Here is a 19441-nt window from a genome sequence, read left to right as displayed (position 1 = left end):
TGAGTTTACAGACAGACCATTTATTATGGCTCATTACCCAGGACAGCTGGCCGAGAGGGCTCTCTTTTTGAGACCTCCCTATCCGAAGGCGATTCATCATCGCTAATGGCGGGATAACGTGTGCAGTTGTTGCGGGGCCATAAATTACCCCCCCACGCACCGGCCTACGGGTAGTTGAGTTGTCACCATCTGCCTTGCCCGCAGCGGCACGCTGGGCCGTGTCCCGCTCTGAAGCGGCCCGAGGTGCTGGCCCTCCGCTTAGGGCCAGGCCCACGGGGGACCACGGCGGCTCCCGCGGAGCGGCCGTTCCTAACGGCTTCGAGGCCCCTTTCCGCGCGTGTTCACCATCCGCCGCCCCAGGCGGGCTCGGGGCGGGATGGAGCAAGGGGGAGCAAGGGGGAGCAAAGCGCCTTTCGCGCCACCGCTGCTCGAGGCCCGCGACGCCCCCGCAGCCGGGGGCAGCCCCGGGGTTCGCTACGCCCCGGCGCAGCAAGCCCCGCCCGCCGCCGCCCTGCCCGGCCCCGCCGAGCGGCCGGGCCGAGCGGGCGCTGCGAGGGGCCGGCGCCGGGCGGGCGGGCGGCGCGGCACTGCTCTGCCCTCCCCCGCGGCGGCGCTGCCGGGCGGCGCGGAGCCTGCGCACTGCGCTCCCGCGTCCCCCTTCTGCCCGGCCGGCAGTCGCGCGTCCCGGCGCTGAAGATGGCGGAGGGCGGTGGCGGCGGCGCGGCCCCCCCCTCCTGCTCTTCCTCCTCCTCCTCCTCCTTGAAGGGGCTGCGGGAGCAGATGGGTGAGAGCGGGCAGCGCGGTCCCGGGCCGGGAGGGGAAGGAAAGAGGCGGGGTCGGGGGGTCTGACCCGGCGGGGGCGGTCTGGGGACCCCCGCGCTCCGGCAGCCCAAGGGCACGGCCTGCCGTTGGGGCCGGGTGCCCGCCGCTCGCCTTCCGCCCCGCAGTACGCCCGGCCCCCTTCCCGGGGCGAGGGGGAAGGGGCACCGGGAGCGGCATCTGGGGCCGCCGCAGGCCGCCGGGCTTTGTGTCCGGCTGGCGGCGGGCTGAGGGAGAGGCGCGCCTCCCGCCTCCCGCCGCCGGGGCTGCCCGGCCCCAGCCTCTCTCCCCGCCCGCCGGCCCGGACGGGTCTGTGAGGCTGCGGCGAGTCCTTCCCCCCCCGCCTCGAGGCGTTAATTGCTGACTCGGGACCTCTCGCAGCTCGTAGGCAGCAGCAGCGGCGGCTGCAGGACTGCTTCGTTACGCGAATCTCCCATTTTTCACCACTTCTTGACGATCTGAACTTGCGGGTTTCTCTGGTGGCTCTTGCATTCAGGCTGGCAGCTATTGCAGCTGGTTTGTCCCAGCGCTGTGTCCGATGACTGCTCCCAGCCCCAAGTGCAGAAAGCAGGGACAGTCTGTGGCATTGATTCCTAATCACAGATTTGATAATGCCTTAATTTTTTTTTTTTTAATTTCTTTTTTTTTTACTTTTTTGAACTGGTTTCTTAAGAGCGCCGAAGAAACTCTGCTTTGGTTTTGTCCTCGAGTGTCTTTATGTGCCTATTTATACTGAAGGTCCTTAATAATATCGTACTCTGAAATGAGTATTGTGCATGCATGATGTATGTTCCAAGCATAATTTCATGGCACATCTCCACATGTTAGCTTTGTGGGCGAGCCATTAGAAAAGGTGAACGTTTTCTTATCCTAGACTAAAAAAAAAAAAAAGGAGCGAGAATCGTGGTTTGAGCTAAACTAACCTGGACTATGTGCAAAAACTACTCAGACAGCCTCTTGTTTGATTGTTTTCAATGTACCTGTGTAATTACATAAAGAACAGTGCTGGCAAAAGGTCCTGAATGCACTACTCTCATCTGGCAGTCTTTCTTCTTCAGTGTGTTGTGTGTCAGAAATATTATTTAATTACTTTAAGTTTCTCTTTCAAAATTAAGACAATCTAGTGCTCCAGAAGGGTAACAATCTGCCAAAAGGTAGCACTTCTCACCTGCACAGACCATGTCTATTTGATCCTTATTCTCCCTGCTAGAACTGCTGAATTTTCTTTTGTGTATTGGATGCACTTATACTTTGCCTGCTAAGTTTTTCTAAAGACGGGCACGCACATTTGCTGACAGCTGTCATGACCTAGATTTAGTCCCAAAACCAGAGGTGAAATGTTCCTTGAACCAGGCAGCTCCATCTCCCTGTAGATATGCACATGTTCTAATATGCAAATCATGTTAAAAAAACAAAAACCCTCCCTAGATCCTGGAAAGGCTAGACCTTGAATTTTTTTTTTCCCTGAGGGGGTGGAAGTCACTGAACCAGAATCTAAACTTCAATTTACATAGAATGCATTTCTAGCAGTTACATGCTAGAAGATGAACTCATTGCTAATGTGAATTGAAGCAATACTGTCTGTGAGTGTACAGGCCACTGCAGTTTGCTCCTGACTCTTGTCAGTAGCACTCCCTCACTCTCTGGGGAAAGCAAATGTTGTTTAGAAATCATCCTCGCAATCCCGTGGTTAACAGTGGAATTTGCAAGATAATTGCCACCGTATTTGCTGCTGTTTGGAGAAGTTGTGAGCAGCAACCAAGTCTGATACCGCAGCTGTTTGGAGAAGATGTAGAAAAAAAAGATGGTAGGAGGAACCTCGTTCAGTCCCACGCTACCATTCAGCAGGTTTGGAGAGGGACATAACTTTCAGCCTTTCTAAGCTCACTTGGCTGCGTGGGGAGCTTCTCAGTTCCAAAATACCTGCTCTCTAGAATACTTGCACCCAGTTTCTGCTGGTCTGTGGGCAATTATGTATTCACTGTCTTAATGTGGAGAACAAACATCTATGCAAAACAAATACAGTGCTGTGCACCTTAAGTCATCTGCCAGCGAACTTCTGGTTGGGAATCTCATGTTTAAAGACAATAAATATAAATTTGCAGCATCTTGCTGAGAAACCATGGCCCTTTCTGGGAGTCTGACTAGGCAGCGTACGTATACCTTTTGTATAGTTGCCTTTTGCTTAGGTTCCTTTTGTGGGTCCTTATTGCAAGACACTGCTGGGTTCTTGTTCCCTGCTGCCAGTCTCTGTTACCAGCCTCTTGGTACTGGTTTGATATGTGGCTGATTGCTTATTAATTATTTTAGGCCTTGAAAGTGTAGAATCCATGGTGCCACTTGTTACTAACTTCCGTACCAATGTGGTAAGTTTAAAGAGAATCTTTTTCTTGCCAATTCAAGCTAGTATTGAGGTAAGGAAAAGGTGTTTCTCTTTCTTTGAGTATCAACTGTAATTAAGATTCTGCAGGCCAAATCATGCCTGCTGTGTCAGTTCTATGATTCCTTTGCAATAATTTTCTGCCCTTACATAATTGTCCAATCTTATTTCCTTTAGGTGGATGACAAAAAGCAGAATTTGCTACTACATCTAGAAGCCATTAACATTTCTATCAGTGATGCATGAACATCAGTTAACAGTAGAAATGAATTGTGATTGTACACTGTGAAACCGCAGTGCATAAATGGCAGTTGCTTACTCCATTCTTGTGATCCATGCTTGCTGTTTTCATCCTTCAGGGATGAAGAGGAATTTTTGCTCCTATTCTAATACCATAAGCACTGCTGAGCTTGTTAAGATTTGAGAAGAGGGGAATAGTCAGTTACTTGTGGTTTACCCAGTAAGTGAGGTTTTTCTTGAGTGGTATGGGTAATCAGAATAAAAATACATATAATTTAAGCTGTTGTAGCCTACATTTCTTGTTTTATCTTCATTTTCTTTCTTTCATTAGAAAGAAAGAAAATTTTTCTTTATTTTCTTTCTTCTTCTATCTTTCTTTCTTCATTCTGTCTTTCTTTAGAAATACTAAAATCTCGTATCCTGTCTTTTGTAGTATCAGTGGTAGAGAATGTGTATTTGCTTTTGCTAGAGCTTGGCTGTGCTGTTGCTAGGATTTCCACTGGTGTATTCAATCACTGTTGTGAAGGTTGTTCAAAACAGTATATTAAAATGCTATATGTATATTTTCCTTTCCAAGACCTACTTATCTTTGGGAAACCTGTCTCGGGATATGGGACAAAAATAAAGTGACTTTTTCAACAAATCTAGCTGCAGGCATAATTGCCATGACCTGCATGGCCAAGCCCAGTTTGGTCGGAAGTTGTCTCATAAAATAACAGCTTCATTCCATCTAATCAGTTGTTTCTCCCTGCATAAGTGACACTGTCTGGCTTTGTCCATCTTGCCTGGAGCACGGTTCCTGGTAACTTCTTTACCAAACGCATATACACAGAACTGGCATGAAAAGAAGGCTGGGTGGATAACTAATAGTGAAACTTCGTTGCTCAAGCAAGTAGTCAGGAACATGTGCAGATTTGTCTGGTCTCTAGATAATAGTTAACACAAGAACACAAGTAACTTAAGAACACAAGTTTGTACCAACACCTATGGAAGTACAAGAGAACTCCCTGGCAGGGTCTTGGTGGCAAAGTCCCACAACAGAAGCTGGTGAGTGCTGTCTAGAGGAAATTATTTGGGATCCAGAAGCATCTGTCAGTTAGACTACCGATGAATTGACCTCTGCATCAGAGCTTCTTGCTGGAAGAGAGAAAGAATTTACTTTTGAATATGGATCCTTAAAAGCCTTTGGGTTTTACAGAGTGGTTGTGAGTAGAGGTGGGCTTCAAAATTTGTCTGGGAAGCTGCAAGACAAGGAAAACTATTCCTTTGCTAGGTTTCTGATAGCATGAGGGTGCTACAGTAAAAGCATCTTCAGCATTCAGTTGTTGTCTTACTTGGTGGTGTTCGTACGAATGACTCGTACGTGTTCCATCTGTGGAGCAAAGGTGGCCCAGTGACTGGGCGTTCAGCTGGCGTTTACTATGTCTGGCTTCAGTTTCTTTGTTTGTCAAACTCCTAATAACTTTGGAGAAGGTCTTTAAGGTTTTTTAGTGCTTCATCCTTTTTCCCTGCATGGAAGTAGTATTTACACTGCTTTACAGAGCGCCAAGGTGATAAATGCAAAGAACTGCACAGAAATTGGATTTCACGTAGATCCCAGTGGTGGGAGAGAAGATTCCCAAGTCAGGCTGAGAACTTAATGTAATTGTAATGGCTATGAGCCTTAAGTTCATTTTCTTCTTGTTCATGGAAATGTAATAGTACAGAGTAGGGATAATTTCATGCTGATTCATAAAGATGTATGCTATGTATTAGGTGCTTAACATTTTGAAGATTACTTCCAGTTATAAGTGGTTTATAAAAAAGGTTTTATTCTAATTTAAAATTTTAAATTCTTGAGATTTCTCCAAATGCATTCAAGAAAGATATCCTCCTTGCTGTAAAGCAAACAAAAAACAAAAAAAACCCCAAACAAACACCCAAAAAACCCACAAAAACTCAAAACCGTATGCATATACAGCATATTTTTGGAAATTTCTTATATATAATGTTCCATTCTCTATGTATTTCTTCATGTGTTAAAATTACAAAATGTAAATTTGGATTCCATGCTTCAATTCAGTTGGAAGTATTAAACAAATAATGACTTGCAAGGATCACAATTCTAATGGTGAGAGCCCAGAGATACTGTGGCTTGTACTATCCCTAACTATGCACTATCTTAAAATGTGACTAGAATTAAGGACTGCTGCTTCTTTGTACACTTGTGTTTTTCAACAAGAAAACAGATAGGAATATTTAAAGTACTGATATGCCCTTATTAATTCTCAGTTCTTAAAAGTGATAAGAGAGTTAAGAAGAAAAGCACTGGGTTACTATGAGATAAATGGAAGAAATACTCCAGGTTAGTCATAACCGCAGGGGTATCAAGTGCTGCTGTCTGTCTTTAAACTTGATTAAATAATTGGAGATGCTTGCAGTCCTTTTGTGAAAGGGTATCCTGACAAATAAAATTCTGAGCATGCAATTTTAATGACTTCTGTGAATATGACTTATCAGATGGCTTGCGATATTTTAAAAACAAACTGAGGACTTCAAATTCCTGGTCTGCCACAAATAAATTAGCGCTGTTTAGCTTCCAATTACGCAGCTTACAACCAGGTAATTCTTAATTGGTGATATGCTTTCGATGTGTTTGCACATGCCTGTCCAATAAGTAAAACTGTTCTAGATGCTGGTGATTAACTTGTTAGGAGTGGGATTTGTGGAAGAAAATCAAGTGTTGCTGAGTGTTCTTGTTTGAAAGGGAAGCCTCAGCTGCCCTGAATAATGCCTCAGCCATCCACCCTATATGCCTGTGGTGTTCACAGTGTACATAAATGGACACAAGTGTTTGCTTTTAAGAAAGGCTGGCCACGTTGCTTGACATTTGTTTTCTTCTCAATTATTTTCATTTTCCAGTCAGTTTTGAACTTCTGCTTTCCAGGTGAAGGATCACACAGTTGAAGTTGCCTTGGAAGTAAATGCTTACTGCTAGCTGTGCTCAGAATACCTTTGTCTTTCCTCATAGTGTTTTCTGCCTTCATAATTCACAGGGAACTTTTAAAATACTGTTTTATGAATACTTAATTGACTCTTAATTTAATGACACCCTCTCCTGTTTAAATGCACTGACCTGAATCTTGGGAGGGAGCAAAGATACTGTGGTAGCCTGTGAATCCCCTTCTCTGGGTGTTTTAAAGCTTCCAAGTGTTAAAATTCCTCTCCCAAGTCTGAGAGGGATTGGCTACAAGAATACAGAGATCCTGTAGAGATCTTTATACTTAAGGAACGTAATTTAATAGAACACATTTTTTCATTTGAAAGTTTATCCTCTGCTTCGTTTTGCCAAGAAAATTTCCTAAAGGAACATTTTTGCAGCACAGTGTTGATCAATGATATGTAAGTTGTGTTCTGGACGTTCAAAACTGAGGATGATCGTCTCCAGACCAGATCAGCGAGTGTCACCTTACTTTCAGATTTCTCTGAAAGTCTTTCTGCCACTAGCTAATGAATTAAGCAAAAATAGAGTATTTTTATTGGTCTCTTTTGCCCTTTTATCCTGCTTGGTTTTTTACACCCATTTTACATCATTTTTCATTTAGCCTTTCTTTAAGCTCTGTGGGGCAGGGCCTGATTCGTGATTACTTTGCTGGGGTCTTACATTGCTTGTAGTGGAATGCCTCAGAGCTTTCATTTTTTAATTAGTTAGGTTACATATACTTTTAAGAAAACTTGCATTTTAATTCCTTTTACATTTTGTACCACTGTGTTCTGCTTTAGCCAGTGGGTTTGCCGCATTAAACACGCTGTGGAGCTGGTAGTATCTTGTAGCGCTGTTACGTATTGAGTGATTTGATTTGACTCTGGAGGCTGGTCTCTTGGTGGTAGGTGCCAACACAGTCCCTCTTCTTCTGAAGCACAGACAGTGTTTGAATGAGCTCTAAAGTTGCTGTAAGAAATTCATCAAGCGTAAAAGGCAAAAGCAGTAGTTTTCAGTACCATCATGTAAAGGAGCTATTATCCTTCCATCTAAGGAAAGCTCAAAATGGTGTTTTCACAGGGTTTTTCTCAAGTTAGTTGTGACTTGTAGTGCTAGGCTGTGTTCTTTGCTAGCATTGTTTGGGCAGGGTGTATTAAACAATAGCCAGCCTGCAAACAAGAGGACAAAAGCATTTACAAGAACGTGCTTCGAGCAAGCAAAAGAAACCAGACTGCTCAGGAAATGGGGAAGTAGTGGACAGAAGTTAGCTGATTTCCAGTGTTAGGGATAGTGCAATATAAAAGAAAGAAATAATACATTGGGGAAAACAAATGTGAAAGAGGAGAAGAGAGCAAAAGTTTGTCTTGAAGTTCCTTTTTGCAGCGGCTATGCAGGAGTGTGAACAGGAGTCAATTTAAGGCAGCCTCCAGAGTTGGGGGAGTAAAGCAGAGCTAGCTGATTTCTGTCTGTCTAGCTTTTGCGGATGCCTGAGCTAGAATTACAGTAGGAACTAAACTGCCCAGTGCATGTTAGAAAGTGGGACTGCTCTGACATCTGTTAAGCCCGTCCAAAGTGAGGGACAAAACATGTTAACTATTTTTTTTTTCCTAATGTACTCCAGGAGCCTGAGGCATTGGAAAGTGTTAGTAAAGAAAGAAAATTATCTGTACAGCAGAGTGGGTACCAGTAATCTTCCACTCTGTGTTTAAAACTCCACCATTTTATCTTTTTCATCCTGTAGCTGTAAAACCTTTGTCTAATTCTGTCAGGTTTGGAGTGTTTAATCTGTATACAACTATATATAAGCATTTAAGTTACGTCGCATTACGGCTACATTTCACAGTGAATCCACTTGAAATGATGTAAGGGCATATTTATTATATAAACTGCTTTCATTTTTGTGGATATTTAGGTTATTTTGGAATTTCCACTATGCAGAAACAGGTAAATATTGATTTCTGTTACACTTGGGAAGATCCTCAAGGGACTTTTAGTCATAGTTCATTGCATCAGCATTGCAGTCAGTGTCTAATATATCCTCAAAAGAAATCACTCAAGGTGGATGAAAACAATTTCTGTTTGTTTTGCATTTGGCAAGGTGAGTTTGTAATTGCCAACCCACAGAAACTTTGTGCAGAAGTATTCTCTTTACATCTAAAATGCAACCTTAACGTATTCTGGTGGAGAATTTTACAGGGAGTATAAATACCTTAGCGCCTTGCTCTTCACCAAGAAACATAATGACCATTCCAACCTTTCTAAACCTCTTCGGAGGTTTGGAGGTTTCCAAACCTCCAAACACAGACACAGGCTTCCCTGTGGCTGTGTCTTAAGACTGTGCTTCCAGACAGCAAAGAAACAACAGCAATGCATGGCCATTTGCTGAAGAACACAATTGGGACTGTAAGGCTTGTATATCCTTTATGTAGGGAGCATCAGCTCTAAAGAGGGGTCATTGTGCAGATAAGCTTGGTAAGCACAATGCAATAAACTGATTAATAACTAATGCCAGGTAGAGCAGGGAAATGATATGACTTGCACTAAAGCTTGCAGAGAGTTGGGAATGTGTGAGTTGGAGAAGTGTCCCCTTTGGAGGGCCTTTTTGTAGAAATCATGTCATCATATCAAAAGAGATAGTGAAAGATTGTGTTCTTTTAAAAAAAAAAAAAAGTCAAGTGGATCATGCTGAATGCAAAGCCTTTTGATGTTGCTTTGGGAAGATGAGGAAGAACCGTGGGGAAGAAGAGAGTGGCAAAGGGGAGAGTGAAGGCAGCAGAAAGCCAGTGAGCGAATGAGAATAGAGTGTCTGCTGTGGTTGAGTTTCATTTCTTTCAAGTGGTGAGTAATAACATACCTTACTCTAAAGAATGCCAAATTGTGAAGCTGGGTCTCTTTTCCAAAGAAGGGGGTGGATTTAGCTTGTCAGCCCCATGTACGCGGTACAGGCAGTGCTTGTTACCAACCTTATGATGGCTTCTGTAAGAGTTGGTGACATCTCTTTGTCCTCTTTAAGTGCTGTGCTGGCAGTTGCTTTTCCCATTAGGTAGAGAGAAGCATAACTCTTGGCTGAGCAGTGTGAGCAAGGTTAAAATAAGAGAATATGAGTGACAGCAGGAATCAGCATGGCCTCCATAGGAGATGCGATCACAGTACGTATCGCTAGTGTTTGGACTAAGGATGGTACTTATCTGATGTGGCTGTCAGACAACAGTGTAGCATCACTGACTGTAGAAAATTTTGGGAGATGGCTGCCAATTCTTTTAAGGACAAATTTTGATTCCTTGGTCTGTGCTCATATTACATTTGAGTTTGGTTTAGATTGTGTGCTTCCCCGAGGGAAAACTGTAGAGAGACCAACCCACAAATTACTCTAGCAACCTTCTTGGTGCCTCTCTGAGCATGCCCTTGGCTGAACAAATACAGTAACATGTATTTTTGAGATTGCTTCAGCCATTATCTCTGTAGGTTTCCTTACAAGAAATAAGTAGTGTTTTGTTAATGATGTGATTTTCTTTTTTTTCATGTTTCTAGCTCTTAATCTGAGTATGGATATCTAAGGATAAGTAAAAACTTACATTCTTACAAATATGTCTCAAGTACTTACTAATTCATAGTAAGAGCTGCTAATTCATATACTACAAAGGAATGCTTGTGTCAAGCAGTTTTCCAGTGGGATCGATACTTGTAATGAACTGAAGAAACCATCCTAAACTGCCTTGAACATTGGGAAGAAAACTGGATTGTTGTACAGAATTAGCTTCAGAAATGGGCTTAAGGGGAGGAAAGCACATACAGGTAATAAAATAGGTATCCCATGCAGGGAATAAATATACAATGAAAGTGTGCAAATAGAGTCTGGAATAAGGGTAAGACAACAGGAAGCTCTTCTGGCCTGCTGAAGCTGAGAGACAGTGTGCACTGCTTTCTGGAGATCTGTGTGCTTCCCATCTGGTGACTGCCCAGACAAAACAGGAGAACCATCTGCCTTCCAGCTGGTCCGTCAGAAGGTGCCTACTGGGAGGCTCACGTGTTTGGTCGTGGAGCCTGTCAGTCCTTGCAGCCCAAAGATGGGACGTGAGGATCAACAGGGAAAGACAGAAAGAAGGGGGAAAGAAGGGAAGAGAGGAATGCAAACAGAGAGCACTCTTCTATTCCTTATTAGAAGCTTTCTGTCTTGCCCACCTGTTTGTGTGAGGGAGCATTCTTCCCCTTTAAACAAGGAGTAATAGTATGAAACCAATACCCAATTTTGAAATCATCTAACTATATGATCTTGCATCCGTCTGTCTTAACCTGTGTTAATGAATGGAAATCAGCTTAAAGACAATACACAGAAATCTCAAACTTGAATGCTGACTTCCCCCTGCTTTCCTGAAAGCATGTACAAAAATTATTAAAAGAAATAGGATCTGAACACTGTTACTGAAAAGGATTATTAGCAGCTAGACAAACAGTAGCTGCCTGTAGTGGAGCAAGACAGAAATGGCATTTTGCGGATTTGACAGTTTGCCATAAAATCAGAGAGATTTGCTGGGAAGTTCAAATTTGTTTTGGTTTATGGATTGCTTATTGGCTTCTTGTTGCCTGTTTTAAACTTACTTGAAAACACTTTGATTCATAACAATGCTTAATGTTCAGGAAACCTCCTAACTTTTATTTCAAAGGCTTAGTCTCAGATTTTTTTGTTTGTTTTGCGTAATTAATCATTTAGTCATAAGAACCAGAAAGATTTCTGTGAAAGTTGGCACTTTCTGCTCTCTTTTCTGGTTCGGCATGAGTGGGGCAGTGTCCGGCTGGGTGAACGATGGTGGGAGAGGCGATGGGATGGAAGCCCTAAACCTCGCTAGGTAAAGGGACGGAGCCAGTTCAGTCCCTAATGAGGTTTACTAAGAACAGCAACTGTGTGGGTCCTTTGACAGTCTTGGCAAGGGCCAAGGGTATTAACTCAGTGCAAGGATTGAAATAGAAATAAAGTTTTATTTTTAGCACTGGTCTCATCAGGGCATATCAGAAACCTGATCAGCAAAGGGAAGTGCTGTCATGCTCAGTGCAAGGGAGGTGCCACCGTACCTGTGTGGTTAGCGTTACTGTGAGCTGGAAGGTGGAACTGGGAGTCGGCTTTATCTGGCACGTTGCCTCCCGCAGCGGCCGGTTCATGGTGCTTCCGTTGGTTTGGTTTATCCATGATACGCTTGGCCAGACACATAGTGCTAAACGGTGATGAGGGTGCAGAAGGAAAACTGCTTCCCAAATTACCTAACCATTTTATGTTCCAAATAGCCCTATTTGATTATGCATGAATGCAAATATTATTATTGGCCACATGTGTGGCTTGCACTTTTATTAATTTTAGCTGAGGTATTTAAAGGTAGACTACTGTAAAATAAGCACACACACTGTGCTGATCACAAATTATAGTTGTGAAAGCCTTTAGTGACTACTGTGGGAGGGGAAGCTCAGAATAGAAATGAGACTTAATTTGCCTCTAAGAGAATTTTTCTTCTCCAGGAAGTTTGCTGAATATGTCCATGAAGGCACCCCCCAGTAATACAGCATGTGACACAGATTGTAGTGACATGGTTGTTAACTGGTTTCCTGTTCTGGGGTGTCCTGATTAATTGCAGAAGTATTAGGCTTATTTTACAGAGATAGTTAGATTTTGTGGAAAATTCTTTTCAGTGAAGCTTCACTCCATAGCAGACTGCTACATTCGTTATGGAAAACTAGGCAAAAAAAGTATAGCCATCTGTGCCAAAGAATATTTAAATGTATTAAAAAATAAGATTTCTTTTATCATATTAAAGCAAAATAAAATTGTATTTTTTAAAGGTTGCAGAGTACAACAGTATGCGATTCATCTTCTCTTACTGTAGTAGAATGTAGATTTTGAAAATCACAGTTTCTTATTGTAAGTTTACCATAAAATTGACAAGGGCTGTAAAACCTGTCTGTTGACCTGAGACGGTGAAATTGAGCTCACACATCTTGGGGATGTATCTAATGCAATGACTGTTCCCCTTTTAATAATCTTTTGTTCAAATCCCCAGTTTGCTTTTAATTCTAACTTTCTGTTAGTTACATGGGTTGCTTCTGTGTAACACGAAGGTGCACTCCTAGTGCCTTTAAATCTGCTACTTTCAAATTTGTAAGCACGTTGTTTATATGCAGATAATGAAGCATTGAAGCAGTGAACATAAATATTTTAACTGACATACAAAAAAAACCCTGACATACAAAATCCTTTGGCTAAGTATTTCTAGACTTTTTTCACCTCTGTGTCCTTTGCAAGCTGTACTGTTTCTGTAACCTACTTTCCTGTTCTATAGAACCTCAAGTAATTTTTTTGGAACCTTAGTTAATTGAGATGAACTGACTAATTGCTTTGCAGATATGACACATTTCTTAAATGAGTGCCTTCTAATCATGAACATTATTCAAGTGTTTGTTTATTTTTAAATGAATAAATAAATACATAATCCCCTACATCCATTATGACTGGTTTGTTCAGCAAGATTTCTAATAATAAAATACTTCTGCAAGTAAAATAAGATGAATATTTTACCTGTTTAAATTGCAGCTTGCTTCCTACTGTAAATTTGTTACAGAAATTTGGATGTTTAACCTTTGAGAGTTGAGGCAAAATTCCAGTGTTGGTCTTAACTAAACCTGGTGTAGGTGTAGGGTGAATTTATTCTGTTGGGCTCCTTTCCCACCTGGTCTGGGCTGAATTGGCTCAGTCTGCCTGTATGCCTCCTGTCTCTCCTCCCTTGCTGGTGGAGACTGAAGAAAAGGTGCAACTGGGTTTCTGTATTTGTCTTAACTTTAAATGGTATTTGAAGAAGCTTACATTCTTTCAGCCTTTGTGATCTACAAAGGTGTCATGGGATATAAATGCCCTGGCTGTATATTTTTGCTCTCAGAAAAACCTGCAGTAGGCTGGTTTTCCTCAGGCTGTTTTCACATCTAACTGTGGTGAGAATATATAATTTTGTTGTTCTCCACTTGGTGAATTTTTGGGCTAGATTCCCATCCACCTGATGTGCAACAGTGTACAAAATCAGCTTTTTGACTGACTTCTGGTCTACATAGTGAAATTACAGTGAACCCTTTTTAAGCTGTTCTCTTTGCCAGTTGGTAATCTTACCGTGTCGCAGTATATCTGGTCTCTGACTTGTTTGAAAAGAGCCTCAAAGATGTATGGGATGGAACTGAGGAAGACTTTTGTTTGGTGCTGCAATGAAAAATTAATTCAAGACATGGCAACAGCTGCGGGTGACAATTTAGAGTTACTGAATAAGTATTGTAATTGGCATTTATCACTGGCATCACATGGGATTAGGCACTTTGAGGTGGATTGTTCTTGGGCACAGCCTTAGGGAGGGTTATTACCATGACACAACTAGTTGTCATGGCAATGCACGGAGAAGAGGGAGACTCTTCCTTCCTCCTTTGCATTCTGCACTACTCTATTAAAGGGAAGCCTGAGATCATTGGCAAAGCTGTCGTCTTCTTTTTTTAAATGTAACACCAAATTCTACTATTCATCCTTCAAGTTGTGATTGAAATCACAGCATGTTATGCATTACTTTTGTGGGTTGCCTTTTCTGTTTAAAACAGGAGTCAACTTCTGCTTTCTCATGTTTGGTTGGTTGCATGGTGTGTTCTCTTGCTTCCCCCGAAGCTGGGCTTTTCTGTAAGAACCAAGCTGATCTCCCTGTGTATAACAGCCAAGGTGAGAACAAGGTGTCACTGCTGTAAGGACACTCCTGTTCAAAGCTGTGCAGGAAAATGGGGTAATGCTGTCTTACAGGTTGCCCTGCCTGCTCTCCCTGTAAGACTTCACCTTCACACCCTAAAAGGTGATTAGTTAAAGTGAAAGTTGATACCAAAATAAAGAAAATCTGTGGGAAGTGATACAGTAAATTAGTCTCCCTGACTTCTTAATGGGTTTTGTTATTTAGCGAAATTAATATTGCTAGCATTTCATTTCTGTATGATTAACTGGGAGTCGTAGCCCTGCAAGTTCACTGTACTCACCTTGGTGAAACTCAAATAAGGTGAATGGGTCTCTGCACAAATGCTCAAATTACCCTTTTGGAGTTTAATTTATAATTAAAATTTATTTTGAAGATCCAGTTTTAGAAGTACATTGTAAGCATCCGTTAATGGGTTACTTTATGCAGCTAATCCACTTTCTGTTTCATGTCATGAAATAATGAAAGGTCTTCATAAACCTTTCCCTGCTTGGGTCTCATCAGAATATGATTCTACCAGTGCTAATCGACTATTACATATATGTGTTCAGCCCGCAAATGCACATGTGGTACCAAAGAGTTTTTATTATTAAGTGTAAGTCAGACTCATAACTTTGCTAAATATTGTTTTTCTTCTTAGAAAAGTTCTTTAATAAGGTTTTTTTTTTTTGAAACTCTGTAGTCCTTAGCTACACATTTTAAAACATAAGGTTTTGTAACTTGTTTTTACAAAGAAAAGCTGTGCCAGGTCTGAAGTCTCATGCGACAAGTTTTTTCTTCTTATAAGTCGAGCGGTCCCAAGTTAGTTATTTAATAAAAGGATCTGCAACCTCAAATATAATTTTATGTATTTATTTTAGATATTTATTTCATGGGGTTTGGTTGTAGAACTTTTCTTAATGTGGAATGATTCTTTCTCACAGTTGCTGCAGCCCAAGCCATAGCAGAAGAAAGAAGAAGCCAAAGTGGCGTTAGCCCTATTGCAGTCCAGACCTCAATAAATATAAAGACAGCAACTAAACCAGGTATAATTATTGGTCATTGTCCTTAATGAAGTACTGGGTTCACAAGGGAGAGTTAGTAGGGAATGAAAAAAAAGTCTTTTAAAAAGAAGTTTGGTGCTCTTTCTTCAGGAGACATCAGAGCATAAAGCACTGGGTAAATGGTTCATAGATTCATTGAAGGTCTGGTTTTGATGACAGACTTTTGCTCTTGACTCGCTCAGAGTTCAGCTGGTGAAGTTGCCTATCTTTTCAGCAGCGCATAACAACAAAGATAAATGATTTTTTTTGCGCTCTGGTCAGGTTACCAGTTCACTTCTTGCTGAAATTCAAGTTTTTATACCTGCAAAGACTTAAATAGTCTTGGTTCTGCTTAGCCTGCAAACTAGCTATCCTACAGCGCTTTGAATTTGTCATGATGGGTGAACTGTCTGTTCTCAGATTGAGTTTTCCTAGATTCCTGTAATTCTTGATCATAGGAGTTAATATGTACCTCAATGAGGATCGGAGCTGATTTTGGAATAAGGGTATGTTCTCACATGTCTGACTTCTGCTCAGGCTTTCTTTTGACTGTATGCATTGGGCCTTTTAATATTGTGTGTGCTTTCTGCTGCACCTATTCACAATAGTGGGTTGGTTGTTGTGAGGGAATGGAAAAGGGAAAAAGAAGGGTATTCAGCTTCCTATGATTTTTTCAGATAACATCTTTAATCTCTATATAGAGTGTGCAGTGCTTTCGTGGTATGTGTATCTCTCAGGAAGTTCCATTATCCTTTTGATAGTAAAGACTTTTGACTTTTTTATTTAAATTTGAATGTTCAAAATAACTGATAATTACATGTCTTCAATTTTTCTTTTGACAGTGATAGATGGTTCCACTCTAAGAACAGAAGAAAGGCAAAGACTGGCCAGGGAGCGTAGAGAAGAGCGGGAAAAGCAACATGGTATTTTCATGTTTCATTTAAAATATAACTTTCTAAAATGTTTGTGGTGAAGGAATAACTTACTGTCTTACTCCTTGTTCAGTCACTTTTTTCAGCTTGCTGGGGTCAAGAGACAAGGTCTGCTCTTGGTCTTGCATCAGTGACCATCTGTGAACCTGAATGGAGAAGTATTAGATTTGAGAGGAAACATTCCAGAGATTTTTAGCTTCTTGAAGCTGTATGTCACTTCTAACCTTCCATTTCTTAGTGACCACCAAGCAAATTTAGCCAATTTCTTACTCAAAGCCTTAACGAAAACACTTCTGACAGTAAAACATTTATCTTAGAACTGCTTCCTATAGCCCTGAAGACTGAGGTTTGGGGAATGCTGATTCAGAGAAAACCAAAAAAGGTTTAGCTAGTTGAATGGCTTCATTGCCTTGAACACTGCTTCCCTTGTTTCCTAGCACACTGAAATGGCTCCTGGGTTGAAGTGTCAGCAGTATATGCTTTATCTTAGTAAAGAATCTGAGACCTGGAGAAGAGCATAAAACTCTTGCCCAGCTTTATGCTGTTTGTGACGTGCATCAGTGCATATATGTGCAGCAGAGATGAAAGTGTCACAGTATGCCCTGCAGTCCTGGTTCTTGGTCTGCCGGCTTGGGATGAGTGGTGTCTCTCTGGCCTCTATGTTTGTTTCTTAACATAAAAGCAAAGACACACAGCAATGGGAATGATTGTGTTATCCTAACATGGAGAGAGGATAGGACTAGGACATATATAAATTCAGAAGTATTTTGGGGGCCTTATGTAGATACTGCCTATGCATTGTTGATCTAATTATCTGGTCCCTTGGTTCATTTCATCTGTCTAGCCACGGAAAATACTTCCACTGTGTATTCAACCGCTAGCTCTTTGTCACAGGACTTGAAGCTTCCTGTTAAAATGCGCACAGCTGTTCCTAGGTGGAGGCTGTGGAGAATAGTGACATAACTGTTTTGAACTCGGATGCAGTAACTGGGGGGTTTTCCCATCTTGTCACTCGGCACTTTAAATCTTTTCATTGAATCTTGTTCTAAAAAAAAATGAAAATCGCAACATAGAAAATTCTGCCTTTTGATACTCAACTTACTACTTACTTATAAAGACTTCACTATTATGATGGCAAGAAAAGTATATGCTTAACATAGGGTATATGCATATCCTGACATTCCTGTCTAGACAGTAAAGTCTAATGGCAGGAAAGGTTCTAATTCCTGCCTAACTTGGGGACAGAATTAAGGACACCTCTGTTGTCATGTGCAGTGTCATCCAGCACTGCAAGCTAACCTTGCTGTATGTTTTAGCTTTAAGTGGTGATCATTTTGCTTGGTAGTATCTGGCTTGTAAGTTGCGTTGTAGTATCAATGAATAGTTAAGTTTTATTTTAATTTTTTCTTAAAAATTTACAGCTGCCAAAGAGACACAAATCCTTGAAAAGGAGAGAAAAGCAAAACTCCAGTATGAAAAACAGTTAGAAGAAAGGCAGAGAAAGCTAAAAGAACAGAAGCAGAAAGAGGAACAACGGAGGGCAGCAGTAGAAGAAAAGAGAAAACAAAAAATAGAGGAGGAAAAGGTACTACGCATCAAAATTCTGTCATTTTAAAGAAATTCCGACATTGTTTTCCTACATTGCCGTGCTCTGAAGTGGTGTGAAACAGAAAGTTATGGAAATGGTGAATATATTAGAACATAAAAATATTTTCCAATTCTTTATAGCGAGCTATATAGACACATGTCCTCCTTCTCCATCCCAGGCCTAGCTTTAACTATCCCCAAGGCACTCAGGACTTAAGGAGCTGTGGTTGCTGTTTGGCCACTGGTTATTTTTCACATGAGCAAAAACCCCACCCCATATTCCTAGATTTCTAGATTCCTTTTGGTGCACTTCATAGATTCTGTTTATAAATCTGCATGGGTGACAGGTCTTAGACTTCCCTTAATTCTGTGTCTTGCTTCCTGGGAGCCCCACTGTAGCCTAAGAGGCTCACATTCTTTCAGTTCTTCTAAATTACCATTTGTTACTCTATGTTGTGCCATTGATAATGTTATCTGTGTAGTTACCATTTGCTGCTTTGAGCTGTGTATTCACTGTTCCTATGTGACTCTCTGCCTTTGCTTTGACTGCAGACGGACCAGCAGAGCAGTATCTGGGTTGCGGAGTTTGTTGCAAAATTGATAGAAGCTGAAAGTAGAAATAAATATATGAACTTATGCCATCCCCTTTGAAGAGTAGGTCTGGTAGTGCATATTAAATGTGATGCAAGTTCTGAAAGGGTTCATTTCCAAGGTGTCAGCAGTAAAGGCATGACATGCACATGTGCTTTCATAAGCTGGTTGTAAGAACTGGCTGTGGGTCACTGATGAAGAGCATGTAAGCCTGGCTGGCTTGGAGTCCCTTGGAGTCCAGCCATTGTTACATTGTTCTAGCAATACATCTTTTTTTACCCTTTTTGACTACCAGTATTCTACACTGGTGTTTGGTTATCTGCAATCAGCTTCTGGGTGTGTTCAGATTGATATTCCATTCGAACTTCATGGAATAGTTTACATTGCTGAAGAACAAGCAGAAATGTTTGGGTGGGCCTTGACTGCAGTCCAGTGCAGTGTCATCTCTTTAAGCAGCTACTTTAAGCAAAAAGCATCCCTTAGGCTGCAAGAGGTGTTGCCCCTAAGCCTGTAGTACACTTATTCATGTAATTTTGAGGATGGTGGATACCACCTTAAGTGGCCACTGGGGTGAATAATCAAGGAAGACAAGGACTAGCCAAGGAGTATTTGACTGGTGTTAACCTTGTCTTTTACTTGGTCCCTGGAGGAAGATGACCTTGTACATAGGGAGTTATACATGAAGAATCCGGCAGGTGGGAAAATAGTGTGCACTTGACCTGTAAACCTTGCTTTCAACCAGAAGGTGAAAATAGATCTTGACTTTTGTATTCTGACATTAGAAAATAATCACTTTTAAAGAAGCTAAGCTATCTTAGGGCAATATTTGCCAGCAAGTTATCATCTGCTCTTGTAAATTTAGTAGATAGAAGTGCATCAAAAAATACATAGTCTCCAACATTCTTGTTTGGTACTTCAGCCAAGTCTCATTTAGTTAATCACCTTCCTTAGATAAACTAGAAGAAGAATTAGAATAGCAAATACTGTGGAAGGATAAGTGGTTCTCTGCCTAAGAGGGTCTTGAAGACAACTAGCCATGGCTAAGGTTGAGATATCTTGTCTTCTCACAGTTACTCAATTATTCTATACAGCTGTGCAACTTATTATGTTGATGTCTTGAGCTGATAACTGGTTTTCTGTCGTTTGTAAAGTGA

General features: G+C 41.5%; 1 protein-coding gene and 1 long non-coding RNA gene across 2 annotated transcripts in view; one reads left to right on the top strand and one right to left on the bottom strand.

Moving 5' to 3' along the window:
• The first annotated feature begins 512 nt into the window (after positions 1–512).
• MAP7D3 (MAP7 domain containing 3) overlaps positions 513–19441 on the top strand; it is a 45572-nt gene continuing 26643 nt past the window's right edge. Inside the window, exons 1-4 of the mRNA XM_075513233.1 lie at positions 513–784; positions 15079–15180; positions 16020–16100; positions 17531–17694. Of these exons, the coding sequence (XP_075369348.1) occupies positions 697–784; positions 15079–15180; positions 16020–16100; positions 17531–17694 (435 nt within the window). The 5' untranslated portion in view covers positions 513–696. The remainder of the gene's footprint in view (positions 785–15078; positions 15181–16019; positions 16101–17530; positions 17695–19441) is intronic.
• Positions 3910–18679, bottom strand: LOC142415189 (uncharacterized). Its single transcript, XR_012777318.1, has 3 exons — positions 18183–18679; positions 16164–16255; positions 3910–4576 (listed from the first exon to the last, which is right to left on the bottom strand). It is a non-coding gene; the product is annotated as an uncharacterized LOC142415189 (long non-coding RNA).

Source organism: Mycteria americana, chromosome 10 (assembly GCF_035582795.1).
Source record: "Mycteria americana isolate JAX WOST 10 ecotype Jacksonville Zoo and Gardens chromosome 10, USCA_MyAme_1.0, whole genome shotgun sequence".
Taxonomy (NCBI): Eukaryota; Metazoa; Chordata; class Aves; order Ciconiiformes; family Ciconiidae; genus Mycteria; species Mycteria americana.
Note: the sequence above shows the minus strand (reverse complement) of the source record. Positions and strands in the feature narration are given on the sequence as shown.